The sequence below is a fragment of the Sapajus apella genome, unplaced genomic scaffold (genome assembly GCF_009761245.1).
Source record: "Sapajus apella isolate SASKATOON/1434 unplaced genomic scaffold, GSC_monkey_1.0 scaffold19, whole genome shotgun sequence".
Classification (NCBI taxonomy): Eukaryota; Metazoa; Chordata; class Mammalia; order Primates; family Cebidae; genus Sapajus; species Sapajus apella.
The window spans coordinates 3,869,241-3,886,638 of NW_022436959.1; the positions used below are offsets into that span (position 1 = coordinate 3,869,241).

The 17,398-nt window shown below is 42.3% G+C and overlaps 1 protein-coding gene across 1 annotated transcript in view; it reads right to left on the bottom strand.

Annotated features, from left to right (window-relative positions):
• Positions 1–12,564, bottom strand: part of BMPER (BMP binding endothelial regulator) — a 237,154-nt gene extending 224,590 nt beyond the window's left edge. The window contains exons 1-2 of the mRNA XM_032286821.1: positions 12,279–12,564; positions 11,143–11,228 (exon numbers count right to left, since the gene is read on the bottom strand). Coding sequence (XP_032142712.1) covers positions 11,143–11,228; positions 12,279–12,411 — 219 coding nt within the window. The 5' untranslated portion in view covers positions 12,412–12,564. The remainder of the gene's footprint in view (positions 1–11,142; positions 11,229–12,278) is intronic.
• Between the last annotated feature and the right edge of the window lie 4,834 nt (positions 12,565–17,398).

Here is a 17,398-nt window from a genome sequence, read left to right on the forward strand (position 1 = left end):
CACACACACACACACACACACACACACACACACACACACACACACACACACGCAGAGCTGAAAATGTCTCTTACCGTAGCCCAAAGAAATGGAAGAGCAGCTTCAGGTTTTTATACCTCCTTTCCATGGGCCAAGCTATCCCTACTAGAAATAGCCTTCCTGAGGTCACCCACAGCCAAAAAGGCCAGCAGTGCCACCAGAGTGGCCAACTGACGACACAGCGTCTAAAAATAAGGTGCTTGGCCTATGCGGACAGCATTAGCAGCCACGAAAATTATCTGGTCAAATACTGTATATGTGACCAAGAATACAAGTGTTGTTTTGGAAAGGCTTGTTTTTATAAGTTAAAATGCGATGATTACTATCTTCCTTATTTGTATTCTGCCATTCTCTTTGAAGTGGCTCTGGGTACCATCACTCATCTGCAGAGCCTCACTCAGAGTCCTGTTATGTCTATTCCCTTGAAGCAGGGCATTTGGGGGACATACTGTGGTCAGTGAAGATGCCACGGTCCCACCCTCTCATTTTCTCTGGCTGAGTTACCTGCCTGAAACCTTAAAATTGCCCATCAGTTTACAGATCTTTGAACTTCTCATTTGGCAGATGGAGTTTAGTACCACCCATTATCTAACATTAAAAAGAAAGAAAGAAAGAAAGCTCATTACACTACACGACATGTACATACAATAAGGCCTTTGTCCTTAAAAGAAAAACATAATTTTCAACAGAGTCAGCTCCCAGAAGCCAAGGGAACTAACATCCAAAACCTAATATAAACATGAAGGTTTGTGTCAAGATTTCAGAGTTAGCCTCATTGAAAGGGGCTGGAAAGGCCTGGGGAATGCCAGCTCCAGCAATCAGGAGACATTTTTCATTGTGACTTTTTGAAAGTGGAAGCCAGATCGTCTCAGAACCTCCCTTGTCTATACCTCTTGCCTTGTCAGGGACATTTCTGCTTTTGATAGAAGTATATTTCTATAAAAGGGAATGTTCCTTTTATCACAAATAAAAGCAGATCTAAATATCTATATGATTCTATATTTTCAAATGCGATAACGTTACTTTCAAAGGAAAGGCAGTGTTTATGTAATGATTATTTAGGATGTCTTTTATAGAGGAGGTTGACCTTCTGTGACAAACTTTCTGGGAGAATCGTGTTTTGGAACTTGAAGTTCCATTCTGGGGGGAGCTATCCCAAGTGTTAACAGCCCCAACTATAAACAGGAAACTCCAGCCTAACTCCCACTCAAGTCCCAAGGTTGTGGACCTCTCGCTGAAGCTATGGAGCTGACGGAGATGACCATGACAAGGTTCTTACACTTTAAGACACCATCCCTTAAGAAATGAATTGGCCCAACTCATTACACTACAAGGCAGAACATGCTATTACCGAGAAGCAGCAGCAGGCTCTTAGAGGAGTTGGCAGGACTTCTAGTCCCAAGCACAGAAAGTTGTATGAATGTGCGGGGCCCACACGTCCAAATCCAGTCACAGCAGCTCATCTGGGCTTACCCTTTCTAGAAAGAGGTCCCATCCCACAGGTATGCACTAGTGCCTGTGGCTGGCTGGAAAGCAGGATGCTCGTCACATCACACTCTTTAAAATGGAGAGGACTCAGAAGCTTCAGGCTCAGCAGGGCCACTGGTCATTAGTTTTACATTTTTGCCTCCTACCTGCCACTTCCTGATTTGATGGTAAGGACTGCAGAGGACAACTGTGCCTCACTAAGAAAATATCACTGTGACTTATTGTTTGTAAATTGGCACAAGATAAGCAGGTGAAGCTTTGAAAAGAAAAAAATAGAGGAGTAACCCATCTTATAAGACCCAAACACTACAAGGGTTTTCCACCTTTAACAGCAAAGCAGTTGTCTCTTCTGACCTTCCATTGTCTACCCTGAAAAAAATTCAGAATAGGCCGGGTGGGAGGTGGTTCACACCTGTAATCCCAGCACTTTGGGAGGCTGAGGTGGGTGGATCACGAGGTTAGGAGTTTGAGACCAGCCTGGCCAATATGGTGAAACCCCATCTCTACTTAAAAAAAAAAAAAAATTATCTGGGAGTAGTAGCACACACCTGTAGTCCCAGCTACTTGGGAGGCTGAGGCAGTAGACTCACTTGAACCCAGGAGGCGGAGGTTGCAGTGAACCAAGATCATGCCATTGCACTCTAGCCTGGGCAACAGAAAGAGACTCCATCAAAAAAAAAAATTAAGAATAAGCACATTTCATAGATGTTGACAATAAATTGCCATAAATACAGTCTGTAATTTGAAGTATGGCAAAGGCAGTCATTCCATGACACTCCAGTGGTGGAAGTAGCTATCATTTCTAAAATGTTGACCATGGCCCAGACCATGTTGTGAGAATTTTCTGTGTTGTAACTTACAATTCTGACAAGAGCCTCATGATAAAGATAGAGATGTTGAGATATAGAAATGTTAGGCAATTTATTTAAAGCCATGCAACTCTTAAAGGGTAGAGATGAAAACCACTAAGCTGTCATTCCCAAAGAGTATATTCGCTGAATTATGTGCTGAAAAGTGGTTTATGGCATAGATTTCACTTTCATCTATTTAAGTTCTTGCCCTTAATAACCGTTTCATTTACACTGTTTACAAACAGTTTTCACAGGCATCTTGGCCTTTAACTCATACCCTTCACCTCAGTTAATGCCCACAGCCAACCACTTAAGTCTGCTGAAGGGCACACACCACTGGGACTTGTCCAGGACTTCACAACGAAGTCTCAGAGAGGGTAAGGTGTCTGCTCAGTGGTGCACAGCTACCAGGCAACCCAGGTGAGAATCAAACCCATACATTCACACACAGTGGCCCCCATACCACAGCTGCACTTCATTGACAAAATGGGATTTAAACATTTCATGAAAAAAGAAAATATCTTACCTGAAGACCTAGAATTTAAGACATTAAATTATATCATAATATTTTTAAAGCACCATTAGCAATTTAATAGAGCAAACTTGAAAGTTTATAATACTAAGTTTTTATATTAGTCAGACTCTTTTATATTGTTGCTTTTATTCCTAATAAAAAAGGCCTCAATGTGGCCTGGCCCACTTTACATTTAACTATAGAAACATTCCAATGACATTTGCAAAAAGTATATTACGGTTATCCGTGAAATTAGTTTTGTTTGGGTACCTTTTAAAATTTCATGTGGTATTTATTCACTTTTGCTAACATCTTTTAAAGTCAAAGTTTGGAAAAATTTGTGATTTTTGCATTAAATTTTCAAAATCTCTATAGCAATTTGGATTCCTGCCAACTGGGGTTCCACTGAATCTCATCTACGATCAATTCAATCCCGTGTGCAAATATGCAGGGTCTGGGTGGTGGAGGAGGGACCATTGTTCATTGTTTCAAATAGTCCAAGAAGATGAGAAAGTTCCTTCTTTGATATTCTGCTAGAATCTTCCAATTCTTTGCAATGTTTAATGCCACGAGTCTTTCTCTTCTTCAAACATCTCTGCCTTGGCCTGTGCCTTCCTGGTTCTCCTCTTGCCTCTATAACTAACTGTTCCATCTCTTTCACAGGTTTCTCCTTTTCTATTCTTCTTTTAGATATAACCCTCCTTCTAGTTAATATTGTAGACCCATTTCTTAAAAATCTCAATTTAAACTCCTTCCCAAGGCAAATAATTTATTCCCAAAGTTTTGAACTTTATTTCTATGCAGACAGGTAACAAATTGCTAACCTCTAATCCTGATTTCTCTCTACTGAACCCAAGATCCACATTTTTAAGAGCCTACATGGCTTTTCTACCTTGAAGGCCTATCGAGCCCAACACATTACATCTAAACTGATTACTACCCACCCACCCACGTGACCCCTTCTCTTCTTACAGTGTCTATGATATTGGCTAAAGTTCTCAAAATTCCCTCCAATTTTTCCCATCTCTCACCTCTGACATCTATTTTCTTGCCAAGTGCTATAAACATGGGCTTCAAAACACCTCTGCAAGACTAGTGGTTCTTGATGTCATGGCATGCTGGTGGACTTTTTAAAGGTGAGCCACCCAATCCTGGTTAATGTATAAAAACTGTGCTAAAACTGCATATATACTATCATGAACATATCTACCAGACCCAATAATTTACCAAATGGATTATGCAGCAGCGTAAGGCAGAGTGTCACTGTGAGTAAAAGGAGAGAGGTGGTTCTCTCAAATAGAATTTTGAGAGCGCACTCTGGGAGGAGAACTACTCTATTCAAGTAGCAGAGCCCTGCTCTAGAAGCACCAAGCGACAAGCAAAGTGGCTGTGCTAGCAATCGCTCCACTGTAGTGACTGCTGCATTTTAGCAACTGTGTCTTGCTGGGCATGGTTTGGAGTCTTTCCACTGAAATATTGTTTTTTCCCAATACCTTTGGGATTCATCTAAATACACTATGACTGGAAAGCAGTCAAAGAAATTCAAAAGACTGAGCAACGTTGGTTTATCCCAACACCTTCTTTCCATTCTCACTGCTCACCCTTGCTCTAGGCTGCTTGCTCTCACCTGACCACACAATATCCCTGTAGTCTGTTGTCCAAACTCCAGCCTCTGCACACTCTATATATCCCGTACAAAAGCACCTAGAGACCTTTAGATAAAATGCATTTTATTGTGACATGTGTTCACATAAAAATAGTAAATGACTCCTCCCAGCTGCATGAGTGGAACTGACATCCTTATTATTACATTCAAAGTGCTCCCCGTGCTGGTTCCCACGGAGCTTTCAAACTCCCGCTCCATCACGGCTTTGGGCACGCTGGACTCTGCCATTTCCACAGTCCCAAGCACACACTCTCTTTGTATCTTTTCTCTAACAAGACTTTGCCTGGATCATCTCTCCTCCCCCATCATGGTCCCAGATACTCTAGTCAGAATTCATCTGCAGCCCCTTGGTACTTGGGTTTGAATGTATTACAGCGCTTTTCCGTCGCTCCTATAAAACTTTCTAAAACTTTGTATTTATGCATGTGTTCGTCTCTCCCATTAGGCTGTGGGCAAGAATCTGTCCTGTCGGTCTTTGTCTCCTCAAAGATCCCCAGCCAGCACAATGCTTCAAACACAGACAGGGCTAAAAATAATAAAATAAAATGGAAGAGGGGATGAGGTGTGGAAAGAAGGAAGAAAGAATAATATTATTAAATTTATAACCTGCTATCCCTAGTGCTTTGAGTGGTGTTTTATAGAATTAGAACTGAGAATCAACAGGTCTTAAAATATATATCCAGCTCATTTGCTGATCTTAACTAAGTTCAACAAGCACACTTGACCTCCCAGTGCCATGAAAGGTGGTGTTACTCATATTCTTTTATGACACAAAGGACTCAATATATCATCATTTATACAGAAGGGCCATAGAAGAGGGTGTGAAAAACTGATATCCTTTATTTATTCAATCAATGTATATTAACTGGTTTTATTTTTCCATCACTTTGCCTTGCCTGACTTTTCCCATTATCTCCTATTCTACTGCCCTCCCCAATTTGTGTTCTAGTCTGGGGAAGGGCTCTTTCCTCTACATTATTTCCTACACTTAAAACACAGTTTACTGTCAATGCCCACAGTCAAGACCAGTGCCTTGAAAGAAAATAAATGGTGTTTGAAATAGGATGGGGAAGGGGAGCAGTGAGTAAGTAAGCAGCAAAAACACAGTCAGGTCTGGAAAGGGGTCGAGAGACTTCCACAAGGCAGGCCAGGAAAATCCCCATGATGCCAGGCCACTAGGCAGTTTTTCCAGAATTACAGCACTCCCGGGTCCCAACCCAATCCCTCTGCCAATAAAAGTACAAGTGAAGGTGACCCCACAGGCATAGAGATGTAAATACTCTGCAAAAAAGCAGGCCCCTCTTCCACAGAAAGTTTTTTTTTTTTTTTTTTTTTTTTTTTTTTTAATGTTTAATGAAGAGCGAGGGGAAAACTCACACCAGGGCCCAAAGATCACTGGACCAATAAGGAAGCGGCCTAGACCAGCCCATTCCAAGCCTGGAGGGACAGAAAAACTAAGGAAACATTCCTGACAAACCTTTTCATGCATAACAATGGGCGGATTTGCCATCATTATCCCTATGTCTCCTCTGTCTCTATCAGAGTCCCTTTTATCATTTTCTTTTGAAACTTTGCATCCTACTCCATGTGAGGAAATAAGAATTTTTTAAAATAATGCTATCATCAACAACAGCAATGAAAAATCATTCTGGAGAGTTTATGCCAAGCTCCAATCCAAACCTTACCTGCGACATCTCATTTAATTCACATAGCAACTCTGTGAACTAGATGCTGACATCCATCCCACACTCTAGATGAAGAAACTAAGGTTTGGGAAGGTGAGGTAATTGTCTCAACTTCACCACTGGTTTGATTTGAACCCAAGACTGTCTGATGTCTGGGCCAAAGTTCTTTTCCAAAATGTTATGTTGCCAGCCAAAACCCATATCTTCCTTTGAAGGGCTCTCCAAATTCTAGACGGTTTGCATTAGAAGATCAAAACCACTCTAACTGCTTCATAGAGAGCCTATGTTAGCTCTGTGCAGGTTGTAAGGACTCCCTGAAGCTCCTGAAGGTATCTGTAGAAGTTTTTAAGTAGTAAACGTTTTCAGCAGAAGGAAACCGTGTTAGCAGAGAAGGAACTGACTTCACATCCCAGTCCTGTCTCTCAGTAACTGGGTGAGCTCACGAGATTTGCTCTGCTTCTCTGAGTCTGAATAAAGCGTGGATAAGACTAAATTTCAGAACTGGTCTTTGTGAATTTGCCAACACAATCCTATACATTAACTGTTACTTTTCCCCGAAATTGTTCTGTTGAAAGGTAATTGGTCAAATGACCTTCTAAACAGAGTAAAAATAAATTAATCTGATTTCTTCCTTAGTGAGCATCCAAAGTCTAGAAATGAGATGAAACAACTTGGAAAAGGTATGGCAATCTATGTATTTGTGCATATACTGAGTGGCAGTACCTCTCTGAACACCTCTGGTTTGCTTTATAGCTTCTCTCCCTCTCTCTCTCATACATGCTCACACAAGTGAATTGAATCCTCAGGCAACGTTATCTCCCGCATCCTCAAACATGTGCCTAACACTTGTTTAGATAATAGAAATCTATTCTCCAGCCAGTTAATTTGAGCAATGAAGAACATGAGGATTTTATGGAGATAAGGCACCGGAGAGAATCTAAGATGCTGGGAGCTCCTTTTAAGCGATATTGAATTTTTGTGATTAAAAAAGTAGAAGACAGCAGACAAGGTCTCTCTGTCTTCACTATTTGGTTGGCTCCAAGACAGGTGGAGCCCTGATTCTTGTAACATTGAATTTCACATTGCTTTTTATGAGCAAAGGGTCCGTTTCTACATTGCACCTCTGGATTTAAAAGAGGAAATTTCAACCTCAGAATAATGTTTTTTGCTGAATAAAATGTATGCCAAACTAAGCTCTGACTTCGGGTTTTCTGAGTCCCAGTCTCCAAAGTTTTCTCAGGTTTCCAGTACTGGGCCCAGCTCACTGGCTCCCGCCATGTCCTCCTAGTCTGCAGTTAGGTGGAAAAGGCTGAGAAGTAGGAGCACCACCTCTCATGTGCACTCGGTGGACCTGGGGACATCCCAAAGATCAGAGAATGGCTTCAGCTTCATTTTATCTAGGTATGGCTGGCTCCTCTATCAGCTGTCCTCCAGGACAGGCACCAATGTGTTTTCCTAAGCATAATGGGAAAAATAATTCTAGCAAGAAAACAGGGAAAATATCATACGAAAACAGTAATAAGTGTTGGCCTCCCTTCCTCAGCTCCATAAAAGACCATTTTGTAAGGTGGGGGAAAGTTATGCTTTGCTTTCTGACTAAACAATAAAGTACATGCAGTTTAACCTAAACTGCCTACCCAGTTCCCTCAATTTTAGGACCATGATCCAACTTCTCACCTTCCCCCTTAAATAGATGAACTGAAGCTTTTTGGGCCACACACTTTAAAACGAGATTCCATCACCAGCTAACAAACCAGTTATTCTTGGATCGGGACTGGTTCTGGCAAGATGCTCGGGTCTATGCCGAGGTTGATAAATGAGAATAAAATTATTCAGCTCTGCTGACCGTGGCCACTGCTCCCACTGTCATCCTCTAAACCTACACAGAAATGAGCTCACTCCAACCTTTGAAACATTTCACAGCTTAAAAGTTTAAATCAGGCAAGTTGATTTTTGTGGGGTTTTTCAAGCTTTTACTCTGTAATTATATACAGGACTGTGTGCCACCTATTTCCTCCCAACTGTAACATTTTACGTCTTTTTTAAGCATACGTTGACATTAGCTCTTTCTTTCTTTCTTTCTTTCTTTCTTTCTTTCTTTCTTTCTTTCTTTCTTTCTTTCTTTCTTTCTTTTAGTACATGTTATGAAATAAGATATGAGCTTATACTCAGCCTTAGGTACCTTTCTGCCAAAAGGCTGGACCAACACAAACTAAATATGACTATTTTCTTTATCCAAAGTACAGTTGAGACTATTACATACCCTCTTAATGTACATACATAAAACCAGCTCACCACTAACGCTCCCTGCAGGTCAACTGAAATCATAATGAAATTTTCCTTTCATTTAATGCGATTAACAAATGTCAACGAACCAAACTCCTGAAAGACTCAAAAGAAAAAATAACCCAAGGAACGCCGAAAGGTAATATAATTTGGACGTTCTTTATATTTTCTCCTTACTTTCTCACGTCTTTAAATCAACAAATAGGTTGTTTCTTACGGTTATAGATAGGCATGTGCTCTAGAGGCAGAAAAAAACGAGACAGTTGCAGCTCCACTATTTACTCAAATGCAACCTTCACAAGCTACTTAGCCCTCTAAGCCTCAGTTTTCTCATCTGGAAAATAAAAATAAAAGCCCTCAAAGGATTTTTGCGAAGATGAAATGAAATAATGCAGGCTTAGATAAGGCCCTACAAGTAAAAATAAAATAAAATAAAAATAGTAAACATGAATGTTTACCATTGCTAATATTATCAATCTGCTAAATAGGTCTACCTTCCAGCCTAGGTAAAAAAAATGCCAAGTAGCTTCCTGCCTGTGTAGAGTGCTTTGAAATCCATGAACTGCAGGGGGTTTGTGGAAATGTACAAGAGTGTTATACAAAGAAATAAGTGGTTATCTATCTATTCTTACTCAATTTTACCAAGTCATTACAAATGTTTGGGAAGCAGTAATGACTGTGACAACTTAGGTCCCCTAATTCTAAACCCCTGCAAAGGTCATGATAACATATCACTGAGCCTTTCAGCCAATGAAAGAGCTCTATAACGGGTGAAGCCAATAGCCAAAGTCCTGATATTACATATTTAGAAAGGATTTCGGACAGCACTCACCCAAAACAGATACCTACAATTGTTACTTAAATGTTAAAGACATAAATGAACCTACTGCCCTTCTAAACTTAATCGATGCTTTTCTGGAATAAATATCATTCCCACTTGAATTCCAACTGATGCATCCTTTCAGATTTACTCTTTACCTTCAGAACTGCAGGATTCGAACATCTATCTTATCACTAAGTCTCCACTTTCCTAGAAAGGTACTATTTTTAGCTGGAGTAGGAGTACTCAAAAGACGGAATGCTGTGGGGAGAATTTCTGATCCTGTTATTTGGGAACAACTACATACGTAAACTTTATAAGTAGTAACATTGCTGAACAGAAAAAAATCATTTTTATATGTGAAGCTCTCAGAACATTTACATATTACTTGGTCAGGATAATGTCCTCTGAAATCTTAATAGATTAAGAGAAAAAAATTCACTCACATTCTACAGATAAGAAAAATTTAAAAAGGAAGATTAAACACACAGACACTGCATTTGTGAATCTACAACTGAGTCAGAATTTAAACCCAAAGCTTCTTTTCAACAAAGTATTTAGTAAAAGATCATTAATGAACGTGGTAGCCCATAAGGCACAATCATAATACACGCTCTCACAGCTCTGTTTTATTAGGCAGCAATATTTATTGTGTCAGCAAACGCAGTGCATTTTTACTCGTTTCTGCTGATTTCATTAGTATTCCGAAATTTAGTCTTCCGAACCTGATACAGCCATTTACCTTCACCCATTTATCACTTCAAAACATTGACTCAACCCTTGTCATGAAAAAGTTTAGGTAATGTGAACTCAGATGGCTTGGATTTTGCCTAAACAGAGATGAATCCCTTCTCCAGTTCCACACAGCGTGCTGATCTAGTAACAAGTAGTCTTCTATCATTTTGGGGCTTTGCATGTGACTGCCCTTAATGTATTTCCAACAGGGTTTTGTAATGTGTTGTTTCTAACCAAATTTTGCCAAAAGTGATTGGTATGTAAAACACTCTTAAGCAAAAATGTTTCTCTTGTAGGTCCATATTTCATTTCAGGTATTCTTATTCACATTACTTAATCTCCCCCAAGTGGTTACTTATTAGACTTATCATTAGCTATTATACTAAAATAAAGGGACACAAATTAGTTTTTTAGTCTGCTAACCACTGATAGTGTTAACTAAGTAGCTGACAGCCGAGGGTCATTCTCTATGAAGGATGGAATTGTCCTTTCTGACTCATGCTTTCAAATTGGAAATGAAGACTGTACTTGAGAGTTTAGGGTATAACAGGCAAAGAAACCCAAGAAATAAATCCAGAATTACATCCTATCCTCATGTTTGTTTTTTGTGACTCTTTCCCTTTGTTGCATACCTTATTCCTGAACTTCATACTTAAATCTTATCTCATCATTTTCCTGCTGAGCATAGATGACAGAACTAACGCAGAAAGTTTGGTGGTTTCGAGGATGTGGTTGTAATAATCATTACTGGAAACAGACAGTACAAACCGTAATTTTCACGGAGATGTCATACAATGCCTATCTGAAATTTACTTCTAAGGATGTAAATTTATAAGGATGATGTCAAAAATAAGAATTTCCAGTTGGATGACATGGAAATTGCCAAAGTCCATAAAACTCAGAAATTAACTGGACTCAACTCACAAACTATGTACAGTTATGTGCAGTTTTGTGATGACTAAAGACAATTTGTAAGATCTGGTTATATTATCACATTTAGTGGATTCACCTTATCAGAGAGAGCAATTGAGTTCATATTGCCTGATCTCCACACTTACCAAGCAGACACACATTATGCAAGGGTTGTCCGTGATAAATGGAATCTGGAGGACTTCGCCTTCATTTTCACATTTTGCAACAGAACCTGAAATTCAGGGGAAAAAATGTTTCATTTAAAGTTAGCTTAGTACCATGATTTCAACATTTAAATTTTTGCACGAATCCTTTTTGAAACTTCTACCCGAACTTCAGAAATTCTTAATATGGTTTAAATTATTAAATTCACCAAAGAAAATCCCCTGCCCCCAAAATACAATTTCAATAATTTTATTTAAACAGGTTAAAAAAAGAAAAGACTATGATATACAGATACATTATCTGTTTTCAGATGGTTTAAGCACAATTCCAAGTGTTTCACTGGATTTTTAATAACACTCCTCCTTTATGAAGACACACAGCCCCATATGAAAAAATAAAATAAAAAAACTTAAATTGGCCATTAGGGCAGATTTTAAATTGACCAAAAGTCAGAACTGTGTCAATGAACAGGCCTTCCTACGGATCTGTCTTGCATTGTCTTAGTTTGAAATCACTTTGTGAAACGCAATCCTCTTTTCCCCTCTCTTAGAAATTGACTCGATATTTTCTTTTCTGCACCAGGTGTCAGTAAAGTATGTCCTTCAGAATAGCAGCTGAGGTCTTCACCTGCCTGAAAATATATAATAATTATGTCCGGCTATTAGCGCCCTTTTTAAATGTTTCTTTAAATTCATGGTCTTAAGAGCCAGTGCTTTAAAAACCACTCCTAGCATGGTAGATGTATGGTACCCCATAGATGAGAAAGGAGGATGTGCGGAAAACGGCACAATTTTTTTCCCTGAGCTCTACAGAGGGAGAGAAAAATTAAAAGTTGAGGAAAACATTCAAAATAAATAAAATAATTTTTCAAATTCACATGGAAGAATGTCTATTATTACTACATTGAAAGCAACAGCCTCTCAGCCTGCAACCTCTTCACCTACTCCCAGTCTTCCCAGCCCTTCCGGGGCTTCACTTCATCCCCCATCGACCAAGCGCAGGGCAAGCGCCAAGGTAAGCCCTCCCCACCCTCCCATCCCCGGGGTAAGCCAGCACCATCTCTCCGAGGTACCAAACCAGCGTCCCAGAGGGCCGGTCCCCCCGCCCCCTCCCCTACCTGTCAAGAAGGAGGAAGCCAGAGACATGGGGACCCCGGAGCAATTGAGCAGCAGCAAGACGCAGCAGGTAATCCCAGGCGAGCGCCGGCAGGGACGCTCAGCCAGAGCGCCGACGCCGGAGAACCAGAGCATCGTCACCTGGAGGGAATCCCGGGCGACTGCAGGTCTCGCGCAGCAGCCTCTGCTCCGCTGCCGCCGCTCGCAGTCAAAAAGGGCTCTCAGCCGGCGTGTCGGGAGACAGTCCGAGAAGGAGGGAGGCGGGCGCCCGGGAGCTGGGGGGCGGAGGGGACGGGGGGGTGTGAGGGAGGGCGGCGGGATAGGCGAGGGGTGGGGGGCTCCCGGGGAGGAGGGGTCCTGCGGCCAGACTCCTCCGTTGCGGCTTTTTTTCTTTTTTTTTTTTTTTGAGGGAGTTGCTTGCAGTGGCTTAGCAGTCAGCCCCTCCACGCCGGAGAGGGGCCAGGGAGGAGGGGGTGTTGCGGCAGCCGGAGATAGACGGAGAGGAGCCGCGGGGCTGCAGGCTGCGCACTGCCCCTCAGCTGCCGCCCGGGCTGCAGCTACGGCCCCCGGGGCTGTCGCTGTCGCTGCGGCAGGGTCCTCCACTCCCGCACTCCCCACCTCCTGCCGGCCCCGCCGGGTCTCGGCGCTCCCGGCGCGCGCTGGCTCAGCCGCTAGAGACTGGGGCGCACCGGGCGCCTGCCGGAACCCGCTGGGGGCGCCCGGGCGCGGGAGGGACTGCGCGATCGCTACAGCGGGAACCCTCAGGGCTGGGCGTCCGGTTCCCCAGCCCCACCAGGGAGGCCACAGCCCGGGGCGCAGACCAGAGCCGTGAAGGCGCGTCTCCACCGCCCGGCGAGCGCGGCGCCTCCTCCTTTTCTGGGAAGCCCGGGGGATGCGGCAGCACTAGCGCTCAGGCCCGGGTGCCCCAACCCTGTGGGGGAGCCGCAAACGGGACGCCGGGGCGCCTCGCCACCCTGCTCGCTCCTGGGTGCCCCAGCTTTGGGAGGGAGCGACACACCCGGGGCAGTAGGGCTCCCTCAACTTTTCACGCCCTGCTTTGCTTCCCTCTGGCGGGGTCGCGACAGCGAACTCAAGGGGCTGAGCGGACAGCCAGGCGAGTGGCCTTAGAGATCCGTGTTGGTGTTTATCTGTCTGCGCGTCCTGACACTTGGGACGACCGAAGTTGAAAGGACACAAAAGGTCGATTAAAAAACGTACACAGGCAAACGCCTTTCGCCTTTAAAAGAACAGTCGCTCCGAGACTCCTCCCTTCCAATCTCCGGCGGGCCGGGACGGGGAGGTGGTGTTTGACTAAGCGTTCATTCACCCGCAAAAGAGGCAGAGACCCCCGCCCCTCCGTTAATCTCTGGCTGGGGCCGCCGCGCGGCGGCCTTTGCAGCTCCGAGCTCTGTCTCCCCCTCAGCCCGGCTGCGCCCTCTCGCCTCTGCGGCACTGGGCCCCTGGGAGTCCGCTCCTATGATCCCCCTGCTGAATCGCCGCCTCCTGCCCACACAGTGGCACCCTCTGCCCAAAAGGCGTGCAATCGCAGATAGTTTTTGTAACCAAAGTACGAAGGCGCGGGGTGGGAGTGAGGAACGCTTGGCAAGTGTTGAGACCTGACGATCTGCTAGCTGTCCTTGAGCTCACAGTGGACCACCGACTTCCTCAGTCCAAAATTGAAATCGGGTCCTCGCGGAACGGACCTAAGGGTCTCCAGGCAAAGTGGGTTGTTTCCATTGTGGAAACTATAGCTTTGAAAATAAATGAGTCTGTTTGCTGACAGGTTTAATCTGATTCACCGTAACCCTCGCCTGCCTTGCTGACTGTTTATTTTATTCGTTTTTTTCCGAGTGATTTGAAGGCTAAACTTAATTGGTGCAGCATTCATCGAGACACACGGAGGAGCTGATCCGAGCACGTTGCTCTGACGTGGGAAAAATAAGAGAAGGGAAAGCTGTCATTAGCTTAGCATGCTCCATATCCCTCTCAAAATAGATTATTCTTGTAAATTTTAAATTAAAAGAGAAGAAGGGTGTTGTGTGTTTCCTTTCTCCCTCCCCCCTACCCAAATAAAACCGTGGCCAGTCAGCTTCTCGGAAACCAGAGTGTTTAATGTATTTACTAATCATTAAGATAATATACAAAAAGAAAAAATCTCTAAATCCAGCCTTACTTTCCAGGGACTCATTACAAAATAAAATAAATAAAATTAGAATTAAAAATCAAATAAATAAAAACCTTTATTGCTGCAGATAAGTACAATCAGTTGAAACCACTAACTCCTCTAGCTAAAAAGATTGTCCCTGGATGAGGCTTTTAGATAAAGTTGTTTATCATAATTTAATTATGGGAAGCTGAATAATAAGGAAACTGGGAGACCTTTTGTTGCCTTAGCTGTAGATTTGGATAAATGTACGCTATGAATTTGCAAGACATTTGAAAAGTGTGCCTGAATTACTTTGATATGCCTTCCTTCCCTGGCACCAGCGATACATTCTCAGAATTCGCATGACAAATTTCTTTATGATACAATCTAGCTCTGTGTGGCATTTCCATAATGTGCAGCATGGTGCATTACAGTACACTGGAACTCTCCCTGTAGGTGCAAATCCCAAAACCACCTTAAAAACTTTTTCGTCTGCCTGAAAGTTTGCGAATGGGAAAGATGCACAGAAGCCTTTGGCAAATCTGTATCCTCTTCCTGTTTGTTATAATCCTCTGCCACCAGTGATTTCCCTTGCTGCCTTCTTGGCAAATGGGCCCTACTTCCGAAAGAGCAGCCTTCTCTCCCAGGCCTTATCAGGATGTTTTCCCCTGTATCTACTGCTGCCACCACCCCTTCAATTGACAGTCTATCAGCTGCCAACTGGTCTCTGTCTACACAAAACAGAGATATTCTGGGGTCAAAAAGAAAAGAGAATGCCTGCACTGAAAAGCACATAGATCTGCCTTCATAGTTTAACTAAATGGTGGAACTATCCAAATCCCAAAATGACCTTGGCTGAAATCAAAATGAGGGAAAAAAATGTGTGCTTATGACATCTTTCAAGGGGAAGGAGGTGATGGGGCACAAAGACCAATATTTAACTCTGGGCCTGTCCCAGTCTGAGTTAGACAAAACTCTGTCTCATCTCTTTCTCTGGAAAATAAACCATGAAACCTAATCAGATTAGAAGGGGCCAGGCCTTCAGTAAGAGCAACTTTCTTCATCTCTTCTCAAAGCTATGATGCTAAATTCTTACTGAGAAATCCAACTGAATGTACAACTTAGTCACATGGATTCAAGTCTGAAAAATACTTCCAGAGAAATCACATCCATCCAGCTTTCTAAAAATTAAAATAAATAGACCTTTCCTAAAGGAAACAGAGTAAAGAGATTGTGATACCTACCATTAGGGCAGGGTGCAAGGTATTCCATAAACTTGAGAAAGTTACACCTTAAAAAGGGCACAAGACTAGGCATTTAGACTTGATAAAGATAAAGGATTATGCTACCAAGGATCTTATAGTCTAGTAAGGCAGATAAAATGTGTTTATAATGAATACGGTACAAGGTAGAAGTAAATGTAAGAAGAGAAGGTAATATGTCATGGAAGTTTCCAAGAGGAGATTAAGCTTCCTGGAGGAGGTGGCATTGGAAACTGAGTTTTGAATGAAGGGGGAGGCTCTAGTGAGGGAAGGGCAGTCTGCGCACTGCAGGGATTAGCAGCGGAGAAACTCAGGGTTTACAAAGAGAACCAGGAACAGGAATTCTGTTGGCCCCATCTGCCCAGTGAGCTGGAGCTGTTGGTAGGCTGGGACATAAGGAGAAATGTACAGGTGATACTTCAAGGATTCCCTCCCAGGTGACCTACAGAAAATCTACCATAGAGTAAGTGTCTAATTTTTCTTTGAGACAACCAGACTGCATTTCTTTCAAATGGAAATTTATTTCTGCAGGTGTATTCAGCAATCTGAACATGTGGTCGGTATAACACTAGAGAGCACCATTTCCACCTTCGTGTGTTTGAAGGTGATGGCGTGGATTCTACATACGCATCATTATTTCTCAACCTCTTTAGCAATGGCTATGTGATTGCTCTTGGGCTGAAAGCAGAAATGCTACTTTTAACTATTTATTTTGAGCACTGGAGATCTTAGAAATCAAATAAACCAATTCCCTGCTCTTTCACTTTAAAAGTAAGAAATCTAAAGGCTAAGGGGTGAATGACTTGCCCAGGGTCACACAACTAGTTAATGGCATAGTCCATTTAAACAGGGTTCATCTGGCTCACTGATCATGATGTTTTCCACTATAAATGTTTTGCCTTCTTGGATTATGAGTCATAAGAATTGTAGGAAAGGACCACTGAATATTTTAGATATGATGCAAATTAAAATTATGGAGTTGGTGAAATAAGTACTCAAATATTTATTGAACTAAACTGGTACCAAGAATACAAGTTGTAACACCATAAAAAGCAGACCGCAATTTAGCTCACTGGTTAAACTGAATTTATTCTGAGGTCACTCGGCTAATAAGTTGAAGAACTGCACTCTCTTCTAGGCTTTGCTACAGGTTAGCTTAGTTTCAGAGAGGGGTAGGCACCGTTGAGACTGGTGAGAAGGATTCTAGATTCTGCCTAGGATTTTAATGCCATTCCAAAAAATGAAAGACTCAGAAATGACATTTTTTGGAGGGGATAGGAGGCAATGGGGACAATGATAAAAGCGTTATACCCATGATATTGTAAAATTTATATAAATGATCATTATTAAAATTAAATTATTAAATCATTAGCCTGATCTTTTCTTAATCATTTTTCTTCATTCTTTGTAGCCTTAAGATTATTTTCATATAATTGTGCTCATTACAGTTTATCTAGTTCTAAAGCAGGGCATTTTGATGAGGATGATAGGAAACTGACATTTTTAAACATAGTTGCATCAAAATGACAAAATCACTATGTTTTTAAAGAAATTAATATCATAATTAATAAAGCCCCCTTCAAAAGCCCCCTTCACTCTTTCCCTGTCCCTGACCATCCCAATCCCTGCGTAAAGGACAATGGTATGCTGCACATAATGGAGTAACGTTTGCTGTTTCACACAGTACTCATTCATTTAAATGTCGGTTTCGAGT